General features: G+C 47.9%; 13 protein-coding genes across 13 annotated transcripts in view; 7 read left to right on the top strand and 6 right to left on the bottom strand.

The window, feature by feature from the left end:
• Positions 1-18: 18 nt before the first annotated feature.
• Positions 19-819, bottom strand: MCYG_01731 (threonyl/alanyl tRNA synthetase; the record flags this gene model as incomplete). The annotated part of the gene is made up of 1 exon (XM_002848751.1): positions 19-819. The coding sequence occupies one exon, from the start codon at positions 817-819 to the stop codon at positions 19-21; it is 801 nt and encodes a 266-aa protein (XP_002848797.1).
• Positions 820-1,391: 572 nt separating this feature from the next.
• MCYG_01730 (conserved hypothetical protein) lies at positions 1,392-2,810 on the top strand (the record flags this gene model as incomplete). The annotated part of the gene is made up of 2 exons (XM_002848750.1): positions 1,392-1,938; positions 1,984-2,810. 2 exons carry the CDS (start codon positions 1,392-1,394, stop codon positions 2,808-2,810), a joined length of 1,374 nt encoding a protein of 457 aa, XP_002848796.1.
• Positions 2,811-3,034: 224 nt separating this feature from the next.
• On the top strand, positions 3,035-3,454 carry MCYG_01729 (glutathione-dependent formaldehyde-activating; the record flags this gene model as incomplete). The annotated part of the gene is made up of 1 exon (XM_002848749.1): positions 3,035-3,454. One exon carries the CDS (start codon positions 3,035-3,037, stop codon positions 3,452-3,454), a length of 420 nt encoding a protein of 139 aa, XP_002848795.1.
• Positions 3,455-3,656: 202 nt separating this feature from the next.
• On the top strand, positions 3,657-4,256 carry MCYG_01728 (uncharacterized protein; the record flags this gene model as incomplete). The annotated part of the gene is made up of 1 exon (XM_002848748.1): positions 3,657-4,256. One exon carries the CDS (start codon positions 3,657-3,659, stop codon positions 4,254-4,256), a length of 600 nt encoding a protein of 199 aa, XP_002848794.1.
• Positions 4,257-4,776: 520 nt separating this feature from the next.
• On the bottom strand, positions 4,777-6,695 carry MCYG_01727 (uncharacterized protein; the record flags this gene model as incomplete). Its single annotated transcript, XM_002848747.1, has 3 exons — positions 4,777-6,393; positions 6,452-6,577; positions 6,639-6,695. The coding sequence occupies 3 exons, from the start codon at positions 6,693-6,695 to the stop codon at positions 4,777-4,779; spliced, it is 1,800 nt and encodes a 599-aa protein (XP_002848793.1).
• Positions 6,696-7,714: 1,019 nt separating this feature from the next.
• MCYG_01726 (protein transport protein SEC61 subunit alpha) lies at positions 7,715-9,463 on the top strand (the record flags this gene model as incomplete). Its single annotated transcript, XM_002848746.1, has 5 exons — positions 7,715-7,758; positions 7,842-7,942; positions 8,014-8,181; positions 8,243-9,321; positions 9,382-9,463. 5 exons carry the CDS (start codon positions 7,749-7,751, stop codon positions 9,461-9,463), a joined length of 1,440 nt encoding a protein of 479 aa, XP_002848792.1.
• Positions 9,464-9,935: 472 nt separating this feature from the next.
• On the bottom strand, positions 9,936-11,434 carry MCYG_01725 (arginine biosynthesis ARG7; the record flags this gene model as incomplete). Its single annotated transcript, XM_002848745.1, has 2 exons — positions 9,936-10,854; positions 10,923-11,434. 2 exons carry the CDS (start codon positions 11,432-11,434, stop codon positions 9,936-9,938), a joined length of 1,431 nt encoding a protein of 476 aa, XP_002848791.1.
• Positions 11,435-11,709: 275 nt separating this feature from the next.
• On the top strand, positions 11,710-13,494 carry MCYG_01724 (origin recognition complex subunit Orc2; the record flags this gene model as incomplete). The annotated part of the gene is made up of 2 exons (XM_002848744.1): positions 11,710-13,102; positions 13,196-13,494. 2 exons carry the CDS (start codon positions 11,710-11,712, stop codon positions 13,492-13,494), a joined length of 1,692 nt encoding a protein of 563 aa, XP_002848790.1.
• Positions 13,495-13,688: 194 nt separating this feature from the next.
• On the bottom strand, positions 13,689-14,235 carry MCYG_01723 (conserved hypothetical protein; the record flags this gene model as incomplete). The annotated part of the gene is made up of 2 exons (XM_002848743.1): positions 13,689-13,841; positions 13,906-14,235. The coding sequence occupies 2 exons, from the start codon at positions 14,233-14,235 to the stop codon at positions 13,689-13,691; spliced, it is 483 nt and encodes a 160-aa protein (XP_002848789.1).
• Positions 14,236-15,230: 995 nt separating this feature from the next.
• On the top strand, positions 15,231-17,155 carry MCYG_01722 (conserved hypothetical protein; the record flags this gene model as incomplete). Its single annotated transcript, XM_002848742.1, has 2 exons — positions 15,231-16,667; positions 16,733-17,155. 2 exons carry the CDS (start codon positions 15,231-15,233, stop codon positions 17,153-17,155), a joined length of 1,860 nt encoding a protein of 619 aa, XP_002848788.1.
• Positions 17,156-17,855: 700 nt separating this feature from the next.
• MCYG_01721 (pyridoxine biosynthesis protein PDX1) lies at positions 17,856-18,920 on the top strand (the record flags this gene model as incomplete). The annotated part of the gene is made up of 3 exons (XM_002848741.1): positions 17,856-17,984; positions 18,041-18,223; positions 18,291-18,920. The coding sequence occupies 3 exons, from the start codon at positions 17,856-17,858 to the stop codon at positions 18,918-18,920; spliced, it is 942 nt and encodes a 313-aa protein (XP_002848787.1).
• A 437-nt stretch (positions 18,921-19,357) lies between these two features.
• MCYG_01720 (uncharacterized protein) lies at positions 19,358-19,897 on the bottom strand (the record flags this gene model as incomplete). The annotated part of the gene is made up of 3 exons (XM_002848740.1): positions 19,358-19,617; positions 19,685-19,753; positions 19,807-19,897. The coding sequence occupies 3 exons, from the start codon at positions 19,895-19,897 to the stop codon at positions 19,358-19,360; spliced, it is 420 nt and encodes a 139-aa protein (XP_002848786.1).
• A 945-nt stretch (positions 19,898-20,842) lies between these two features.
• MCYG_01719 (KapN) overlaps positions 20,843-22,844 on the bottom strand; it is a gene marked incomplete at both ends in the record, with an annotated part of 3,371 nt that continues 1,369 nt past the window's right edge. The window contains one exon of the mRNA XM_002848739.1: positions 20,843-22,785. Coding sequence (XP_002848785.1) covers positions 20,843-22,785 — 1,943 coding nt within the window. The remainder of the gene's footprint in view (positions 22,786-22,844) is intronic.

The raw sequence follows: 22,844 nt of genomic DNA, 5'->3' as shown, positions 1-22,844 counted from the left end.
ATAGTTATGCATGTCCTTTTATACCACCGTATAACTGACCCTGGATGTGCCTTTGCTTCTTGATACCTTCTTCACCGTCGTCTGTCCGCACAGGTCCGTCGTATCGACATGAGTTCCGCCACACGGATACACCTCTGCCCCTACGATGTTGACCACCCGAGACTTCTCGCCTGGAGGCACCAGGCTGGGATCTGGTATCAGTCTCTCCAGCCCTCTGGACCGGAAATCGTCTTCATCCCACCACTCAATCTCCACCGGCATGCCCGCAGCGATAAACTCGTCCACCTTCTCTTGGATCGGTGTCTTCCACTTCCCTTCAATAAGGCCTTGGAACTCACAGGCCGCCGAGTCAGGGAAATGCGAAGCCTTCAGCTCGTTGAATCCATCCACTTCCTTTTCCACAAGATGCTTGACCGCGGCACCCAGGACGTGGCCAGCGGTATGAAGCCGTGAGTACAGCAGACGCTTTTCCACGTCGATTTCCTGCTGTACGGTATCGCCTACTGCAAAGGGAGCTGCATTGAACCGCCCGAAGTGCAGTACCTGTCCGTCCTGAAGGGCGTCCATCCGGACTGAGGCGACGGTGAAGCAAGAGCCAGAGGGAGAGAAGGTGATGGTGCCTATGTCAGAGGGCTGGCCGCCGCCCTGGGGGTGGAAGACGGTCTCCTCAGTGACCACAACATGGTCTTCATCGCTGCCTTGCTTGAAGAGCTGGCGGTTGGGTTCTTCGAGCGAGGTGAATGTTCGTATGGCGGCAACGACGGTCTGCAGGGTATACAGCTTTGCATTATGCTGGAATGCGAGGAATGTGCGGGCCATTATCGCGATGATAGAGTCGAATATCTGGCTAGACGGTGTTTCTATTTACTCAGATGGCTAAAGAACAGTCATAAATACTAGGCCGCCGCTGAATACGAGGCATCTTTCTACTGTCACAGCTTACAAACAGACCCGCATCGATGGAGAATTTGCACATCCATGAAGGAAATGAATTAATACGTCTATTAAGTAGTTATTCGTCGGTATTATCACGAAAGAACAGAGACCACAGTTTGCCTGTTACTCAGATTCCTGCATGATGTTTCATCTCAAGGTGGCTCGGATGTGGCTGAGTGCATCGATCAAGGTATCAAGGCAGGCAGACAACTCCAGCACAGCCATCTGACATCGCCCGTCTCATGAAGAACAGGATGCGATGCGATGTGTCCTTGGGCATGACAAGGATGATATTCACTTATATATGGGTGACTCTCGCTTTGACGGGTGACTGGATCATCTGGACGAGCGGCTCGCTTCGACTCGACTTTTAACTACCATCGACTATCCAAAGTTCCCAGAGGAATAAACAGCATCTATAACTACTCTTATACGAGCAAGCTGAGGCGGTGACAATGTCCCATATCCGTCATTGTCCCGAATTCCAGCTCGCCCGGTCTGATTCCAAAAACCCAGAGACGACCTGTCAAGGGCTGACGTCCGGTGGCAGAAGATGTCGGCGAACAGTGAAAGCTGCATCGAAAAGACAGAATACCAAGCAAGGGGACGGCGGCAAGGCAGATCATATCACGATAGAAGTGCCAGGGGGCATGTTTTGCTGGCAACATAAGGGTCAGAGTGAAACACCGTCATCGCCTATAAAACTCAGGACTTCAAGGCTCAAAACGAGATCTAGTCTGGACACTCTCATCGAGAGAGTAGGGGTGTTATCCGTCGATGAAGTGCGGCCTGTACACGGCAGTACGGCCGTGCCTGAGATCGATATAAATAAGGATTGTGGACGCCGTTCAAATCACAGCAGTGGCATGAGGAAACCAGAGCCAGTGGCTGGTGTAGCTACTCTGCATGTCCCAAATAGGCCAAAGAGCAAGTCAAAACGACGAATGAAGTTTGTTTGTTTCTTTGCTCCTATTGACGGCGATGATGAGAATCATGCTATACGTGTGAAACCGTCCAGGCACAGTTCGCACATCCACCCCATACCAGAAGTCCAGGACCCGATTCCATACTCTCCGCTGAACGCTGGCCGTCGGCCTGCAAGACCTGGCAAAGAACCAGCCTCCGGCCACAGGCTGGGCTGGGGGAAGAAGCCTCTGCCGCCTCCTGATCCAGCATCATTACGAAACCATCAAGCCTTGAGCTCTTCTGCTCCTACGCGGCCTGGTCAATCCCAGACAGAGTATCTTCTTTCGTGGATACCATCTAACCTATCACCGGAGACAACTTCAAAGTTACTCCGGAAACTCGCTGAGCCTTTATCCGCAGCCGAAGAAGCGGGATACATCTACATATACTGCGTGACACCCGGTGATTCACGCCCACGAGCAGACGAAACTGCTTCCTTAATACCCTCCTCACCCGACCGACGTGATGCCGGAAGAAGGCGTACAAGCGACGTCATGTCCTCTGCAGGCATCGCTCCCACATCCCGGATCACAAAGCACGACCCAGACGGCAGCCGGACAGCAAACACTATAACGTTGAAGATTGGGCGTGCCGTCAACGTCTGCCGTCGATTGACCCAACAGTGCTCTCATAACCTCACGCTAATTCGTTATTATCCTTACCACCCCTCGTCTGGAACTGCATCCTTGAATATTCTCCCCCAGAAGGCCCCGAACGTGCATAGGTTGGAGAGACTGGTACATCTCGAGCTGGCTGATATAAGGGTAAAACCCGGGAAACCGTGTGTGGAGTGTGGGAAGAAACACCAGGAGTATTTTGAGGTTGAGGCGAGCAGAGAACATCTCAGGAGGGTGGATGAGTGTGTGAAGCGGTGGGTTAAGTACAGCCAGCTCAATCCGACGAGCTGACATGCTACCTATATCGTGTACCATATATTTTCAATACACATACTACTGATGACCGACACGAGCTGGTGTGGAGATGTAATATATCAATTATTAATATGCCATATTTACTCCGGACTGTAGCTGACATGGTCCTTCGTATATTTATACCAACCCCGCGACTGATACACGGAGTACCTAACGCAAGCCAAACCATCCATAATTTATCTCCGTCATAGAAGAAAAAAATGGAGGGACGTTGCCAGTGCTCGCAAATCCGCTTTACGACTCCTCTTCCCGAGCCTCTGAAGCTGTACATCTGCCACTGCACCGAATGTCGACACCAGTCCTCATCTACGTATGGAATGACAGCCATCTTCCCTACGTTCGACATCCCCGCCTCCTCGCCCGGTCAGATCGGCGTATACACTCGTCCAACGAACTCAGGACGCCAGCTTGACTGTCTGTTCTGTACAAACTGCGGGAGTCGTCTGTTACATCGGCCGCGCGGAGGAGAGACGCTCAGCGTCAAGGCTGGCTGTCTAGTCGCACTCAACAAGGAGATGATGAAAGACGCAGTGCATATCTGGTGCAAGGAGGCTGTCGTGGAGATCCCAGAGGGTGTCGAGCGCTGGGAAGGAGAACCTGGAGGCGGCTCGTTTTCTTGATGTATGTTGATGTTGGCGAAAGGTTGATGGTTGTTGGTTATGACGTCGACGTTGCCAGCCAGAACAAGATAAATATAACATCTCCAGCTCATCCACTTGATGCACCATCCATGCTTCTTCCTTGTCCATAACAGACGGCGTCTCCTGTATAATATCGCTTTATCGAAGAGCACCTGGTAGAAACAGATATAATACCTCCACCATGGGTCCTCCTCCAAACACCGCCTCGCGTCCAAGATCATACATATCTTCCATCATCAGCTCAATTATCAACATCGCCAAAGCACTCGTCATCAACGCCTATAAAGCCCTCTATGCATCCCTAGATGCTCTCATCCCACCCCCCAAACGTGCAGAGATCAGGTCCAGGCTCGCTGCCTTCGCTCGGGAGCGTCCAATTCTCGCCTCCTTCTTAGCCTCCCAGGCCGTCTTCTGTGGAATTCCCCTCGTCCTGTTCGTGCTACAAGCCATAAGCGTGTTTATTTTCGCTTTCACTACCGCTCTGGTTCTTGCTTCGCTTTGTGCCATCACCTTTACGGCTATATGTACTGGGCTGGCCTTGCTTGTGCTTGTGCCCGTCCTAGCTGTCACGACCTTTGTGGGTGCTTCGGTTTGGTTCTGGGGATGGGTAGGATGGTGGGCTTTGGTCTCCTTTGGTATCGTGCAGACGGAGTCTCCGTCGAAGAGAGCCAGTGCCGTGAAGGCAGAAGAGCATATACCTGCTGGAAGCCAGACGAGGGTCGATGGCTTCAACGGGGTCAAGAGCCATAAGGATGGGTTCCCGGCTGGCATATCTACTTGAACGAAGCTCATACCCAGCAGGTATATCTTAAGGACCAATGAAATTGCCTAAAAGCCTAAGAGCTGGAGGATTAGGACATCCTTTAATGGACGGGTGTTTTTTCATTCACAAAGTTAACGAAATGGAATGGATATTCCTACTTATGACGGTTTCGGTGTACTTTTAACATCTCATTCTCTGTAATTAACTATTAACCATTCAGACATACGTAATAACATTACTTTCGGTTGCATGAAGTGTTGACAAGGATATAGCTACAGTGGTATCGAAGCGCTTTGAAGTAGCGTTCTCTTACTATAGGCTATGGATATCTCATATTGTTGCTCTATCAATCACCAATTTTAAGGATCCGCCAAGTTTCCTAATGTCCCAAAGAAATTTCTGTAGAGGGGAATTGGTCTATAATAGGAGTGTAGTCACCCGGCTTAGTACTTAGGTTTCTTAGTATGTCATGGTAGAAGCATGAGGCAAGAAAAGATGTGCATTTTTGCATATGTAGAGAACTCTGGCACTCTGCACATTAACCCAGGTTTTGATTTAGCAGGGCTATAGTCTTCTCACGAAGATCACCAAGCTCAATTTCCAGTGCTTCATTGCGATCCAACGTCTCCTGCAGACAGTCAGCAAGCTTCACAGACAGCTCATCTCCCTGGCTCCTGTCAGATAGCATACCGATGGTATCCTTCCAATTTTCCAGATACACTGAGCTCTGCCTATGAAGAGCATTAATCATCGAATCCTTTAGTTGCAGCTTTGCGCGGCACTCGATTAACTCGTTCTTGAATTTCAGCTTGCTTGCCGACCATTCATTAAGAGCAATCGAAAGGCGATCATTTAGATGGCTTTCCTTGTCTCGAGCTTGTAACAGGGACTTTTGATAATAAGCCAGAGAAAGGCGGGTGTCATCTAACTTGGACGAATATTTCGCATTGAACGACTCCATATCGTCAAGCTGCCCTTCTAACTTGGCATTGTCCACTTGTAGTTTCTTGAGTTTTGCATCTCGCTCGGCTAACTGAGCATGTAGCTGGTTTAACTCTTGGTGTTGAGTTTCGACTTTCTCTTTCAACTCTTGGTTGACTTCAAGGGCCTGTTGGAAATCGTGGTGCATCGAGAATTCAGTCAACTTTTTAGATGGCTGTCGTATCTTCATGACGATTTTGCGAAGGATCGCCAGTTCCTTTGCAGTTTTCATATTTTCTTCCTTCGCCTTGTCAAGGTATGACTTCGTAACTTCACATGCCTGAGTAAGTTCTGTGACAGCATCCAGACAGTTGGATTTAATTACTTTCACTTCTTTGTACTGGTTGTCGATAATGTCCTGGATAAGGCCCATCTCGCGCTGGAGGGTTTTATTGATTGCCTCCAGACGAGAGTTATCCTCTGTCAAAGATGAAGCGCGAGAGCGTTGTTTCTCCCTCCCTTTGATCGCCGTCACAAATTTGGTTTGCCAGAACATCTTTTCACTAAGCAGTGTGTTTCTTTCATGGGCAATATACTGGATTTCGTCATCAAATTCATCTTGGAGAGCAGCCAGGTCGTTAAGTCTGTTTTGCTCTGCATTCTCGAGAAGGAAGTCCACTTCCCTGGATGGAATCATCTCCTCCTCTTCATCTTCCTCGTCGTCCTCGTCGTCACTCTCATCGTCATATCCTTCATCATCTGCATCGTCATCTCCATGGCTTTCCTTGGTCTCCGAGCTGGCATCTGTACCTGTCCTAACATCGGCCTCGACCTTGACACAGACATCTGTATCCAAGCCCAAAGCCGCCTCTATTCCGGCCTCTTCTTGCTCTTCGGTTTCTTCGGACTCTCGACCTCCTTCAGTTTCTCGGTGGCAATCCTCTCCTGGCAGTCCAAATACATCATCTTCGCTAGTTTGTTCAACAACCGAAAGATTGGTAGGCGATCCTTCCTCGAGCTGTTCAGCCGGCCGCTCTTCGCTAGGTGCGGTCGAACAGGCCCTATCTGGGGGTGAGAAGGTTGATACCATTGTGCTATCACCGTTATTTGCTGACGAACTAGCAGTGGAGAGCGCAGGGGTAGATAGAACATCCCCGAGGCGATGATCCTCAGGTGAAATTTCAACGTTCTTCCGATGAAGCATGGGTGTATCCCTCACGGTGGAGCCCTGCTTCTATCAGTTATGTTAGAATGCTAACCTCACTGCGCAGCAGTGTGGAAATAAAACTTACCTGGGTACCGTTGCTGGGCTTCCGCAACTTGGTAGAGTTAGGAGAAATTTTGGACTTTATCCGGCTGACGAATGACCGAACAGTGGGCGTGCGGGTTGTGCGGGGAGATGATGCCCAGTAGTACCACTATAGTTGTTAAGAAAACTACTTCAGGTTTCTTTTTATAATAACTGGGTTTAGCGCATACCTTCTCACGGTGGTCTCCGGGAATGGCGTGAGGGCTCACAGAGCCTGGAAGTCCCATAGCAGAACAAAAGCCAGCGTGAAGCCCCTTTCAGCGGCTTGAATATCCAGTATGAAGTGAATAAGGTAAGTAATTATTAGGTGGGCGGATCAAGGCGGTGGTGAATTAGGATTGTGTTGGAGTTTGTAGGATAGTTTGCTTAAGGAAAAATAGGTGAGTGTATACGCAAAAAAAAAAACAAGAAATATCCAGGCCTCAGGCCAGGCTATTAAGTATCCCCTCTGGACATGGCATAATCCATAGTTTTCCATAGAACTGACGGAATGTTTCGAGCAGCTTTCAACTGATTCACTTGTGGAACAGTTGCTGACAGAATCAATGCCTTTGTTGCAGGAGTCTAGAAAAAGGTATCAAACAACGGACGGTGTCAACAAGCCAGAAGGGTTGGAATAGTTCAAACAAGGTCCAAATCGCATTGTTTGATAGCATATTCAGGCACCACCACTATGGTTTCTTTGGGTATAAAGAAATCACTAGAAATCTGGTCATGAGGCTCTTGATATTTTAGGTATCAGTGATGATCCATCTTATTGCAGTAGATCCACAATAGCATATCATAGAACAGCGCTGCCATAGTCTCTTATATCATTGAAAGGATACAGCATCTTAAAGAGCCCATCCGTTGCGAGCGTGACAGTCACCGGCGCGCAGGCCAGCACCGTATCATAGCATAGCGGCAAGTACTCCATCGTAGATACCTCCAGCATGGATATCTCTTCGTAGGTCTCTGCTGTAGACGTCTCTGTCTCTCGTGTTTGTTGTTGTAGCCGTTGAAGTTGGCGTTGAAAGAAGAAAAGAGTCGCGTGTGTCTTAGTCAGCAAGATGCGACCAGAGTGTCCTCAAAGCGTTTAGTCCTTTTTCGTCCACAAAAACATCCAAAGAGAAGAACTTCGAACTTCTTCAGCCACCTTGTCGTCTCTCTCTTTAACCCCCTTCCTCCTCTTCCCTTTTATTTCCTCTTTTACCGGTTGTCTGGTTTTGTCTATAAAACCGCTTTAATCCCCTCTTCTCCCTTTCTTGTTCAGTCGGGGGAAAACAAAGACAACCGCCACCATGAGCGGCCGTAAGTCCAACACCATCGCCAGATCACAATTGAGGCCATGCCAGCTGTGTATAGGTTTAAACACCGCTTACTGACAGATTTAGTACGCTTCCTCGATCTGATCAAACCCTTTATGCCCCTCCTCCCGGAGGTGGCTGCCCCCGAGACCAAGGTCCCGTTCAACCAGAAGGCTATGTGGACTGGAGTACGTTGAATCATCATCTAACGGCGCGAAAAAGGTGCAATTGGGCTCTGGCTGATGGCTATATTATACAGTTGACCCTACTTATATTCTTGGTCATGAGTCAAATGCCTCTGTACGGAATCGTATCCTCCGACACTTCAGATCCCCTATACTGGCTGCGTATGATGTTAGCCTCTAACAGAGGAACCCTGATGGAGTTGGGTATCACCCCAATTATCTCCTCCGGCATGGTCTTCCAGGTAACATTTCCCCTTCTGCGCCTTCTCATCTATGCTTTGTTTATTCTAACTGGATCTTTAGCTCCTTGCTGGAACCCAACTCATCGATGTCAACCTCGACCTCAAAACCGATCGCGAGCTGTACCAGACCGCACAGAAGCTCTTTGCTATCATTTTGTCCTTTGGTCAAGCTTGTGTCTACGTCCTTACTGGCCTTTATGGTCAACCCAGCGACTTGGGAGCTGGTGTCTGTGTCCTTTTGATTGTTCAGCTTGTTGTTGCCGGACTTGTCGTTATTCTCCTTGACGAGCTCTTGCAGAAGGGTTACGGTCTTGGAAGCGGTATCTCGCTCTTCATTGCCACCAACATTTGCGAGTCCATCATCTGGAAAGCCTTCTCTCCTACCACCATCAACACTGGTCGTGGACCCGAGTTCGAAGGAGCTGTCATTGCCCTCTTCCACCTCTTGCTCACCTGGCCCGATAAGCAGCGTGCTCTCTATGAAGCTTTCTACCGTCAGAACCTCCCTAACATCATGAACCTTATTGCTACCCTCGTCGTTTTTGCCGCTGTTATCTATCTTCAAGGCTTCCGCGTCGAAATCCCAGTCAAGTCCTCTCGTCAACGTGGTGTTCGTGGATCCTACCCCGTCCGTCTCTTCTACACCTCGAACATGCCGATCATGTTGCAATCTGCCCTTTGCTCCAACGTCTTCTTGGTCAGTCAGATGCTGTACTCTCGCTTCTCCGACAACATCCTTGTCAAACTTCTTGGTGTTTGGGAACCTCGTGAGGGTGGCTCTGCTCAACTCTATGCTTCCTCTGGTATTGCCTACTATATGTCTCCTCCATTCAACTTCAAGGAAGCCCTCTTGGACCCTGTCCACACCGTTTGCTATCTCATTTTCATGTTGGTCGCCTGTGCTCTTTTCTCTAAGACCTGGATCGAAGTTTCCGGCTCTGCTCCAAGGGATGTCGCCAAACAGCTCAAGGACCAAGGATTGGTTATGGCTGGCCACCGTGAACAAAGCATGTACAAGGAACTCAAGAGAATTATCCCTACAGCTGCCGCTTTTGGTGGTGCTTGTATCGGCGCATTGTCGGTGGCCAGTGACCTTATGGGAGCTCTTGGAAGTGGAACCGGTATTCTTCTCGCAGTAACGTATGATACACCTCTCCATGACAAGTTTCGTAATCCTATACAGCTACTAACAATATATAGGATCATCTACGGCTACTTCGAAATCGCCGCACGGGAAGGTGACTTCGGTGCTGGTCTCAAAGGTCTAGTCCCTGGTAACTAAGACCGAACATAATCTTTTCTATAACGGCTCAGCAAGCTCTGGATGCCGCTTTGCAAGCATTTATTACTTAAATATTTTGATTTGTATTATCAGCAATGTCGAGTGGTCTTCTTTCTATATTTCTTGGGACGGGAAGATGACTGGGCGCGAATTGTCATTTACAGGCAAAAATAAAATCCAAAGGAACCATGAGGCGTGGGTTGAGATAATTTACAAGCCGATCCCTTTGCTCTTTGTCTTTTTATTGCTAGCACGTTTGATTGGGCCTTCCCTCCTCGCTCTTCCATACCAAAAAGCAGGTGGTCCAAAAAAAAAAAGCCCGATAGTAGGTTCTCTAATCTGTATATATAATAAACGCCTGTTAATTTGATTATTCTCTATATTATATATTCTCGGATATTTCATCTTTCCTTGCAGTAATTCTAAAATGGAGGTGAATTCATCATTTCGAATTGAACCTGTAGCTGCTATATCATGTTCTGTAGTCTCCATTGATAGTTACGTATTCATGGCTGAAATCACAGAACCAATAAATTGCATCTTCACCGCCCCTACCAGCCTCTCCACTAGCTCCACCTCCTAGATCCACAACGATCTCAAGATCCTCATGTTGCAAGATGGAGGAGGCTCGCCCCTCGTCTACAGATTCTGGCTCCCCATTTACCAGTAGCTTGAGCTCAGCACTTCCATCAGCAGGTTTAAAGCTCACGCTAGTCCTCTCCGGTACAACCGTGCCAGGAGTAAGGTCTGGCGTATATCCAACTGCGCAAAGGATACGTCCCCAATTGGCGTCCTTGCCATATAATGCGGTCTTCACCAGTGGGGAACGAGCAATTGTTGAGGCAATGCATTTGGCATCGGTGTAAGAAGGCGAATTCTTAACGCGAACAGTCACGAACTTGGTAGCCCCCTCGCCATCACGGACAACTAGTTGAGCTAAAGATTGCGTGAACTGCGTTAGAATCGATTGCATGGCGGTATAATCTTTTGAACCGGTCGAGGAGATGGGCGTTCCTCCCGCCGCGCCATTGGCGAGAATAGCTACCGTATCGTTGGTGCTGGTATCGCCGTCCACGGATATGGAGTTGAAAGACCGAGATATAGAGTGAGAAAGAAGTGATTGCAAAACAGGAGCTTCGATGGGTGCATCGGTACAAATTATACCTAGAAGTGTAGCCATATTTGGATGAATCATGCCGGCACCCTTGGTCATTCCCGCAATGCTGTATGTACGGTCCGGTGAGGACGGTAGGCTAAAGCTTCTAGAGGTGAGTTTTGGGAACGTATCGGTAGTGCAGATGGCTCGAGCTGTACGTAACCATGCCGCATGTGTAGACGCAAGGTTGGATTGTGCTTCAGGGACCTTGTTGAGGATTCTCTCAATAGGTAATCTGGATGAAGAATAGGGTGAGCTTTTTCCCCCATGTTAATAGAGGTTTGAGGTCGTAATATCTCTTACAGTTGGCCAATCACACCAGTACTCATAACAAGAGTACTTGAATCTTCTTCTTTAAGCCCATTGCATTCGTCCGCTTTTTTGCTCATGCTTCTCGCGTCCTGTAGTCCCTTTTTGCCTGTGACAGCATTCGCGCAGCCAGCGTTAACAATAACCCCTCGGATTCCGTTCCCGTTCCTCTTTCGAATCAGTTCTGAGCTCACTTGGACAGGGGCTGCTTGGAATTTGTTTGTAGTAAAAACAGCCGCTGCGGAACATGGCTCCTCAGACCACACCAATGCCAGGTCAGGGGCTGATGTATTGGAAGCCTTAACACCTGCATGGCTTCCAGAAACCTTGAAACCCTTTGGATATGTTCCTGATGAAGGTACAAACTTCTGCTTTGATGCCGGAATCGATGCATCAACGGGTGAGGTGAATTGGCGTACCTGGCCCGAAACCGGACTTACTGGCTTGGACAAAAGGCACACATATTGAGAGACTTGGCCAATAGTTCTGATCTGCTTTGGAGCCATCTTCACCGTAGAAGCTTTGCATAGGGTGTATCCAATTGGCCCAAAATTCCAACAGTCCCACGCCAGGGTGAATACTAGAGAGTGTGAGTCAAGTTAATGTTGATGGCTTTGACTCCAAATTATTTAGTTTCGCGGCGCTTCTAAGCTCGGTGATAAGCGCAGATCACGTGCTTTCGCGTTTGCGCTTTGAAGCTTTTCAGGGCGAAACTTCAATATATTTACACTTGGGTTAGGGAGAAGACACCGCGTTTGCGCGTGACACTCAAAAGGGCACAATGAAGCGGAGGCAAGGAGATATATCATCAGATGAGGACCCTTTACAGGCAGAACTGTCTACACCTAAGAGACATAGACAAACACCCCGAAAAAATGACGCATTGGACGAAACCCCAACCAAACGCTCTGCCCTGAATACGCCTTCGAACCGATTGAGAACCCGATTTTCCAAGCAGACACCAACCAAGAGTGTAGATTTCGCTCCTGATTTCGTCTCCCCACTCAAAACGCCAGTCGCGAGAACCCTGTTTAAAACCCCTACCAAAGGTGACCGAGGCACACCAAAGGGGACCCCGTCCCGAATCCAGAATGCTGACCGGTCAGCAAAGAGGAAAAGCGCTAGAATACTTCTCGAGCCCAATGAGGATGACATATGGGATGGCAGTAATACTCTAGCGCGACAAATTTGGGACGTACCGTCTGACGACAACAATGTGACACCCGAAGATGAGAGTGTTGCTGGGGATGAGGAAGCGGATAAAGAGAAAGCACCAGATGCTAAGCCGAAGGGAACGCCTAAAGAGCCTCCTGTTACACCCCGGAAACGAGGGAGGCCACCAAAAGTGCGAGAACCCGGAGACCAAACGCCAAAAACGCCCAAAACCCCGAGGACGCCCAGAAAGAGTGAACGCGTTGCAACGCCGGAAGGGGACCTACCACCTCAGGAGAAATACTTTTTCCAAACTCGGACAGGGCCAGTACAGTCGTCTAATAATACGATGGCCAAGTCGTCGTTATTCACACATGAAGAATTCTTTGAGCAATTTGGGAAATATAAGGATCCACTACAGGAGGAGAAGGATTACTTATTGGAGCTTCACGAACGTTCATTTCCGCAATGGAATTTTGAGATGACTGAGGGGTTTAACGTGTGCATATACGGATATGGGTCTAAAAGGAAACTCGTCCAGAGATACGCTGACTGGTTATATGAGCATAACGATCAACCCCCATTAATTGTGATTGTGAATGGATATACGCCTAACATAACCATTCGATCTGTACTGGCAACCGTCGCCACAGCTATCCTAGGCCCTGATGATACTTCGAAACTAGGTGTTCAGCCTAACGATGTGTTAGAATCTATTCGCTCAGTACTTCAGAAAAACCCACCTCCACGACCTATAATAGTTCTTATCAATTCAATCGATGCGCCGCCATTACGTCGCGCTCAACAGCAATCGCAGCTAGCCCGCCTTGCAAGTATACCACACATCAATATGCTAGTCACTGCAGATACGCCTAATTTCCTAGTGCTATGGGATATCACACTCCGTGATCAGTTCAACTTTGTCTTCCACGACTGCACAACATTTTCTTCATACAATGTTGAATTAAACATTGTGGATGAGGTGCATAGTTTACTTGGACGCAGAGTCCGGCGTATTGGTGGTAAACAAGGTATCGGATTTGTGCTGAAGAGTTTGCCAGAAAATACGCGCAAGCTGTATCGACTGTTGATCACGGAGATTCTTATGATGCTAGGGGATCAGCAGCTAGACGCTGAGGAAGAGAATGAAGCCCGAAACGAAGCCGACGACCATGAAGAAAATGATATCCGAAGCAAAAATGGGGCAGCGATAGAATGGCGGGCTCTATTTCATAAAGCTTCAGAGGAGTTTATTTCCTCGTCCGAGATGATGTTCAGGACACAACTGAAAGAGTTTTATGATCACCAAATGATCACGTCAAAGCTGGACCCCAGTGGTGTGGAATTGCTTGGTGTTCCTCTTTCCCGAGAGGAAATGGAGAGCATACTAGAAGACCTCGTCATCGACGGATAAGAATGAATTATAATGAAAACCACTCTCCCTGTGTTTGATACCCTCTGATTCTCATTCCGGACGTAAAATAGATGTATATACTAGCCATATAGAGCCTTATATATATATGCAATCAATGAAATTGTATATGTCTCCGGCTCAACTTTCAAAGCGCCCACCGTTATGACAAAAAAGAGATCTATACAAGCATAGGTCTAAAATTCAGCAAAAGCGGCCATCGCCAGAGTTGTCCCAAAACTGGCCTTGAAAGGCACATTTTCGTGAGTTAGTTTCCGGAAGTCAACAGATGTGATGTGCCTCTGAAGCCAACTCGTCGGTAGGATGTCATATCCCTTTGATGCCGCCCACTGTTCTCATCAGGTTAGTGACAATCACCACAAAAGATTAAAAATATTAAGGTGCAAGCCGCACCTCGATGATTATAATGGCCAGACCAAAGGAAAACGCCAATGTTCTCGAAAATATACGCAATCCAAGCCCAGCAAGAACCCCAAGGGCACTGCCTAGGCTGATCTGACGAGCGGTCTCGGCGGTGATTAGACCGCCGAAAGATCCTTTCTGCTGCATTGAAGGGTCGCCATGCTGGTGTGTGAATTCAGACAGAGAAGGGTGAAGGGGCCCAGACGCGTAGTCACATCGTATGGGAGAACTGATTCTAGCTTGTAGTACTGAATAAGAAGCACATAGTGGTACGGCGAAGAGGAGGGGCCGGTGGACAAATCGGAGGAACTGGGAAGCCATTGTGATTTTGTTTATACGTCCGCCGCGAATAACGTGCTAGTAGTTGTTGCAGAAGAGCCTAGATGTGTATCCGTTTGCTAGTGGGTTCAACAGACCGTAGGTGTAGTTCTTGTTTGTTGTTTCTTTGCCATCTTCCTGCAGGTGTGGATGACGTCGGATCCCGCCCGGGAAGCTTTCCTGCGTATTATGATTTATCCGACGCCGGACCCACTGCGTCGCCCAATCGGGCCCGGTCGTCGCGGGATTTCGGGAAGGGTAAAATATTCTTCCGTCGTTTCTGGGCTTTTCTCAACTTGGAAATTTCTACTACCATTCTTGATGGAATATAAAAACTCATATAATTCAACTTGTTTCTATATAATATTCTAGCTAATATATCATTTTGGCTATGTCTATAGCCAATAGTGAGGTGGTTATATCCCAAGAGTCATTGGCTGTGTCTCCTAACCACAGCCAATGTCCATCCATATACCCCGGACTATCCATGATGGCTTTTCTTTCACTATACTGCAGTTTTTCCAGTAGGGTATCAAACATTGATACCTACCTCTATACTGGCTATGTTCTAGCCTTATTTTTCTTTGTTCCAGTGCTGTCTACGTTCTCGGTACAGCTCATAGTTTGCTGTACAAATTCCGTATGACATCATCAACTCACCTTTTCCTCAACCAGACTTTTACCATGATATCAGGATGACTGGTAAAATTCTTTGTTCTTCATATATCCGCTGCTTTTCCGTTTGTTTTCTATCCGCTTGCCCTCTTATTCCTTTATCTTCTATTCACATAGCCTTCAGCTCATGCTATTCACAGCAACTTTAGCTCAAGTCATAAAATTACTATTTAACCATCCTTCTTACTTCTCTCAACCTCTTCCATTTCTTTTTCTCTCCCTACACCAATATCGCCTTCTACCTATCTCTCCATCAGTATTTCACATTTGTTCTACCAGCAAAAGCAGTACACACTATAGTGTATACCTCTTTCTAGCTCAACATGTCTCAACCAAACCGGCAACCTAACCCCCTTTACATGGCAAGGCGCCGCGTAACAGCAGAGGTTGCCTACGCAGGGCCTCAGATGCCAACTCCACCATCGTCTTCATTCTCTGGAAGTATCCCGGCACATCGACCAAGACGCATCCGAAGAGTCGAAGGCTCTTCTGAAAGTGAAGCTCCATCTTCGATAGGAGATGATGAGATTCATAACGAAGATTATCGCGCTGGTGGCCCACACCTTGTGAGGCTGCCAGGACTCAGCGAGCCTCTCGAAAGACGTGATCCTCTCGATGTCACATGGGATGAAGTTCTCCGTGCACCAGTCCGCAGCATCCTTGACAGATACCGTGTCGATATGTCCAGCGCGGTTCCTGTTCGCCGCTGTTTTAACGTTGTATCAGAAAGATACGATACCATCTTGATTCTTGCTAGAAAGCATAACTTGGCAAGCGATTCCTGGTTTAGGGCATGCAAGGACATTCTACAACTCTTCCGTTCAAAAGGGCTCATGCAGTTGAACGTGGAGATTCTCGATAAGCGGGCCAACCCCCGAATCGTGACCTACCCAATCTCACCAGATGACCCTTTTGTTAGGGCGTGGAACTCCATACGCCCACAAGTCCTTAGCATACTCGGAAGGAATGACTGGACATTATTATATGTTATTCGCCAAAGAGTGGAAGATCAGAGAGAAGGCCCAATCACCGTCGCTATTACAGTGGCTGAAGAGTCCATCAATGATTGGACTAGAATCAGAGATGAGATTGTGCAGCTCTTAGATAGCAACGGGTACTATGGCGTTGCCGTTAACATACGTCGCGGAGATATCTGGAATATGGCACAATACTCGCATGCGTTCTTGGAAGACCGCGATTGGGACACCAGAGCCAAGCTTGGCGGAAGCCTGGGTCCTCAAGGGTCTAGAGAGTCAGCTTCAACATTTGGAGGGTTTGTTGACCTCCAGAGCTCTGTATCGGGGCAATGGACGAGATATGGTTTAACAAATTTCCACTGTGTCGTCGCTGACGCTAAATCCGACAAGTCTTACAATGAATGGGTCAAAAATGGCATTAGGCCAGAAGGTTGCAAGGACCTAAAGCTAGATTCTCCTGCCCTCAAGGACCATGAATCGGCCCTAGCACATTATCAAAATGAACTAGATACAGGACGCAAAGACCTGCCTCCAAATGATGTAGTCCAACGCATCCTTGATGGTGACCCGTCAATTCCAAATTCACACAAGGTGCGGTACAGACTGCAAAAATCTATAGTTCGCGATATTGAAGCCACCATTCAAAGGGCTACCCCTTTTGGACCAGACCAGCGGTACCTTGGCTTTGTTTACGCTGCGTCTGGGTTTACAGTTAACCCACGGAAGCAGCTTCTTGACTGGGCTTTAATCGACGTCGATAGGCGCCGTATCACAGCTAACGAGGTATTATATGGCTTCCCTACTTTTTTCCTGGACCAAAGGCTTTCTTATTAACTCTTACTTATTAGATCCCTGCAAATGATGCTGTGAACCCGAAATACAGGGCGAAATATGTTCCATCAGCACCAGTCATGAGTGGCACGGCCTCAGTAGATGAGCATGACTTAGTATTCAAAATCGGCCGGACAACTGGGTTCACTGGAGGCAGGGTCAACGGGATCAAGCTCTCTGATTTGCAAGGATGGACCACGAATGCCCAGGGAGAGCGAGAATATGTCCAAGGAACTGCAGTGGTCGTGGGTTCCTTGAACCATAACATCCCATTTGGCGAGCCGGGAGACTCGGGAAGCTTTGTGATGAATAATGACGGGCAATTCGTGGGGCTCTACATTGGAGGCGATGTAGATAACCAAACTGGTCTCTTCATCGAAGCGCAATGTCTCTTTGAGGATATCAAGAGGGTCACTAACTGCCGCAACGTCAGGATCTGAAGCCAAATAGGAGTTTGGCCATTGGTTATTGCTAATTAATGGATACAGCCTGACCGTGCATCTACAGATAGAAATGAGAACCAATAGAATGTTAATCCAACCTGTACTCTGTCGTATGCATATCCTGGTGGAAAAGATGCTTCCCTAGCGTCGCCGCGGAGAGAAAAAGAGGTCGATACGAGAAAACGTCCTGTCCCTCGCATCTAGACTGCTTCCAACCCATAACATAATAGTTTCTATATATCACCAGATTAAAAAGCCACCAAGGTCTCCCTCGCTACCGGCGGGTAAACGGATATCCACGGCGTCCTCTTTCATCGTCAAGACGAAGACTTACAGAGTATGGACGATTTTGCTGTTCAGATGACTTGATATAAACTTGCATCTACGCACATCGGCTGCTGGTTGCGCCCTTCAAGTCATCGACAGTCACAAGAAGAAGAAGACCAAATTGATAAGACTTTCTTTTCATGCCCGGCGTAAACTTCCGCTAAAACTTTCTTCTCGACCGAATTTGTGACCAAAGAAAAAAAAACTGCGGGGGGCCAACATCTTTCTCTTGTTATATCCTCGACAATTGACAATTGACACATTTTCCTCGTCTTGCAGTGGGAATTGACAGTCGCTTCACTCTACTCTTCTCTGGAGATATATCTTTGTACAGCTTTGTACATCTAACCCCCTCGCTATCTATCAAAAAATGGCACAGGAACACCCCGCCACCGGCTCTGCCGGCGAGAACGGAGTCACCAAGGACTTCACCGTCAAGGCTGGTCTGGCTCAGATGTTGAAGGGCGGTGTCATCATGGACGTTATCAATGCTGAACAGGTCTGTTTTTGTGTTCGAGTTCCCTCTTAACTGCGACGATGGCTGACCAGGCGTAGGCAAGAATTGCTGAAGAAGCAGGCGCCTCGGCCGTCATGGCCCTCGAGCGTGTTCCGGCCGATATTCGAGCTGAGGGAGGCGTTTCTCGCATGTCTGACCCCGGAATGATCAAGGAGATCATGGCTGCTGTCACCATTCCGGTCATGGCCAAGGCCCGGATAGGCCATTTTGTCGAATGCCAGGTTAGTCATAGTTTTACATACATGAACTTGAGGGTTAGACATGCTAATGGGGGGTTTTTTTTTTCAGATCCTGGAAGCAGTTGGCGTCGACTACATCGATGAATCTGAGGTCCTGACTCCGGCAGACCACGTCTACCACGTCACCAAGCACTCCTTCAACGTCCCATTCGTGTGCGGGTGCCGAAACCTGGGCGAGGCCCTCCGCCGTATCTCCGAAGGCGCTGCCATGATCCGTACCAAGGGAGAGGCCGGAACCGGCGACGTCGTCGAGGCAGTCAAGCACATGCGTCAGGTAAACACTGAAATTGCCCGTGCCAGATCCATCCTGCAGTCTGCGCAGGACCCCGAGATCGAGCTGCGCGCATTCGCCCGTGAGCTAGGTGCTCCATACGAGCTGCTGCGCGAAACCGCTGAGAAGGGAAGGCTTCCTGTCGTCAACTTCGCCGCCGGTGGCGTAGCTACCCCCGCAGACGCCGCTCTCATGATGCAGCTCGGCTGCGACGGTGTGTTCGTTGGATCTGGAATCTTCAAGTCCGGTGACCCGCGCAAGAGGGCCAAGGCCATCGTCCAGGCCGTCACACACTTCAAGGATGCCAAGATGCTCGCTGAGCTGAGCGAGGGACTGGGCGAGGCCATGGTCGGTATCAGCGTACGAGACATGAGTGAGAAGGATAAGTTATCTGGACGAGGCTACTAGGGTGATCCTCCAACATTCAATCGATTCAACTGCCCCCCTTCCTACAAATAACTATATGGACCTCTTCGAATCAACCACCCTTTTTCAGAGCCATTGTCCCTCTGCTATAGTATGACTTGTTTTTTTGGGACGTCGTGGATATATCTTTTGGTTTCTCCTGATACGAGTATTTTTTGTATATGAATGGCGTGACTGGAAAAATCTTGCAATAGCGTTTTCAAAAGTTGTCCCAGGCCCAAAGCACTTCGAGGTTTCATTTAACTACACACTAGATTAACTACTAGTTAGAAAATAGAGTCGGATCAAGGACGTACTCCTCATCGAAGATATTCATATATATATCCTTGAATTATCTCATTCTCATAGTAGACAGTGAAAACATGGCACAACAATATCATCAACAAAATACACCCAGTACATCAAAGAATGTCCTCGAACTACTTCTTTCCCCCTACCCTATACTGGGCCTGTGGTCGTCTCTGCGAAGCTAGTGAATCGGACACCCTATTCCCAGCAGGGGTATTGGTACTTCCTCTATTCTTAGAGAGATTATCCGCAGGCTTAGTTTTAGCCAGATAAGCTGGGTCATCGATATACCAGCAGCAGCCACAGACGCCATTGTTGTAGCAGCACTGTGGGTTGGCTCCCTGTACGCAGACGGTGCCGACACAGGGTGCATCGCAGTAGTTGTGGTAGCCTATAGTGGTATCCATCTATTAACTCCTTTGCGCACATATGAATGATTGAATCAGGTAGCTACTTACCATCACCACGGCTGTCGAGGGTAAGTCCAGGGACAAAGCCGACTTCTGTACCCTCTCGTACTTGAACAGCTAAGCAAATATTTTAGCAACTCATCTTTCGTCCTCATTTGCATAGAACATACAGCTGAGCAATGCCTTGGTAGCTGGGTCTGGTGCAGCAATTGCAGCTACATTCGCGACGAGCAGGGAGATAACAGCAGCAGTGATTTGCATCTTGAAACAAGGAAGGTTGTGAACGGTGTAAGTCAAGTTTGGATATTTGGTTATTGGATAGTAGAGAAGGTGAAAACGATCTGATGAGAGAAACCAAGGGGAACAAGGCCCCTTTTATAAAAGAACTGGTATATGCGTATATCAAGAGCCGTAGCTAGAGAAACCCCGGATTCGAGCCTGAGCACCATAATCCGGGGATATTCGATATTTTCTCATGCATCATCTCCACCATAACGTAACGTAGCAATGCTTCACACGGCTAGATACCCGACTGATGGATTCATGGAGTATCCTGTAAATCGCGCAGTAATTGAAACATGGCAGTTGTGTGTCTCTCCACTTATATGGACAGATATCTGGTATATAGTAGTTGGCGGGCTTCTTCGCTATGGGTATTTTTATTTCATGTCTAAACACTGCTCCCAAGACGGATCGTATCTCAGCACTCGTTGAGAGATGCCAGGCAACCTGTTCGTCTTCATTCTGGATCTGTGGTCGAACTTGTAACATCTTTGATGTCTGAAATAGAAAATGCGATATTTATGCCGTCATGCCAAGCTTAGAAGTTGTTGAGATGCTGAATTATGTTGGATATCAATCGACTTGGAATAAAGAAACGTAGCTATGTAACTCTCACGGATTAGTGCGGGGAGATAAATATCAAATGTTGGTAATGGCTTGCATCTGAGTGCTTGACGCTCGAGTGAACATACAATTACCCCAGAAATCACGCGACTCACTGCATTAGTGCCTTAAAGATAGTTTAGAGGCTTGATATTACTATATTTTATCTTTCATTCATCCATTCGTCCAGGTTCTAACCATACATCAATCGTCTCAACCCAAACTAAATCCTTTACACCTGGCACATAACCGTAGCCCAACAACCTGAGATGAGAGGTTTCTTTCAATCACCCGAGCTATCAGGCTTCGAGATGTATTCATTCATGCATATGCAAATCCTTTACCCCTGTTAGACACCCAGAAATGCTTGACATTTGCGTTTGTCTGCCTTGCTCCGCGAAGAGAAATAATCGTAGAAAGGAACTTCTGTAGGTCCTGAGGTGAAACAGACGGTTCCGGCTGTGGCTGCACTTCCCCGGTGCCAGCAGTAGCATTTCTAGAAGCAATATTCAGTGATGCTAACCCATTTCCAAAATAAAGTCGAGCAGCTCCCTGATGTTTGAAGACGAATTTCTTTATGACTTCGCAGAAATGGTCCAGGTCCGAACGAGCGCAGTTGCCAGCAGTCTGGTGCATGACGGTTTCTCCGAGAATGCTCAGATATGGGTCAAGGAGCCCTGGGGGTTCATCTGGCTGTGGACGCCCCATAGAAGCTCCGTTTGAGAGAAGCCCGGCAGGTAGGTCGGTAAGGGCCAGTATAGCAGTCCAGAAAGAGCAGGATGCGCGAAGTGGCAGGGGATCTGGCCTCTTGAGTACATCCAGAGTAAAGCTTAGGATCGTAGGAAGGGGTGGCGGAGCACCATCCACGTACTGTAGGTTAAAGAACTGAGTATAATATTTCGGGATAAGGCGAGTAAGGAAGTCTATGCAGCTGTGGGCCGCCTCTGGATCATAGCTGCTAGGCGATACCGTCAGGCTTTGTATCAAAGCAGCAGTATGCATCGTTAACTCTGTAACTTCTTGTTCGATGACTCCGGGATTTGATGCGTGGGAGGCCAAAAAGGCAGTCGCAGTTGCCATGACATTTGAAAACCGAGGAGATGAGATATTTGTAGCTTTCACAAAACGGACCGTCACCTGAGACGGGAACACATAAGGCCCTGGTTGTTTCTCGGTGTATCCAGCTTTGAGCACATCACATGTTGCCTCAATCATATAGCTCTCGTTGGGAAACTGACCAACTAACGTGTCTAGAATACGGATGACAGTCTCAGTAACAGAAATTCCCAAAGGATCGCTGACCCAAAATGAGTTTGTGGTAGGCTGTGGTTCTTGGGCATCTAGGTCAATTATATCATCGTCAGGGGCGCGAATTCCCATGCCAATACTCGCAGTGCATCGCATTGCTATTAAACTGCGCTCCAGACCTTCTTCATATTGGCCATTGCTTGCTTGTTGACATGCTGCCTGTGCTTCGAGGAGTAAAGGGTTGAGTAATTTTAACAAGCCCATAGCCTTCTCGCTATCGAGCTCTGTTGCTTGAATTACCGCGGCAATACCTTCCGCAACACGCTCAAGAGTGGAGTCACCAAGCGAAGCTTTGCTGCATAATTGGTGAAATTTATCGATGAATCCTTGGGAGTGCATTGGGAGGAATTTTCGACAAGATTGGCAGAGAGATGATATAGAGCGCGAAGCCACTTGATCACAGGAAGGAAAATCAAGGGAGCTAAACAGGAAGTTCAACACCGGGGCAAGGAGCTTCCCGTTCCTAGCAAGGTATGGCGTATAGTGATCGATCATGTCTGCCATAGTTTGTCGTGATTTTAGTGGAATCTCTTTATGGCCATAGCAAACTGATTCAAACACGTCTGAGCAGAATAAAGAGTCAAGAAGAGGGTCGGCATGCTCATTTTCAGCAACTGATTCTGCAAGGGATCCTAGGCAATAAATCGCAACCTCGAATGCATCCCAGTCCTGTTTTGCAATTGCAGATGATGCTTGCTCCAGAATATGGCGGATAACATCAACCCCCAACAATGGATACACCTCAAGAAGGTAGTCGGTAAATTCACGACGGAAATAGTTGAAAAGTTTCAACTCGTTATCATCCCAGCTCTGGGCGACTTCATGAGTTGGATAACGCAACTTATCATAGCCTTCGGTAATGACTCTGGCAAGCTTTTGTTTAACCTCCTCCGAAATAACTAACACCCCATCGAGAACCAGCTCATCTATGTCGCTCGCAACCTCAGTCCAAAATTCTAACAGCATGATGACAGCACAATCTTCAACTTGGGCAAATCCAGGTGCGTGAAATAGT

Source organism: Microsporum canis, genomic scaffold, assembly GCF_000151145.1.
Source record: "Microsporum canis CBS 113480 supercont1.2 genomic scaffold, whole genome shotgun sequence".
Taxonomy (NCBI): Eukaryota; Fungi; Ascomycota; class Eurotiomycetes; order Onygenales; family Arthrodermataceae; genus Microsporum; species Microsporum canis.
This window is presented reverse-complemented; position numbering and strand designations above follow the sequence as displayed.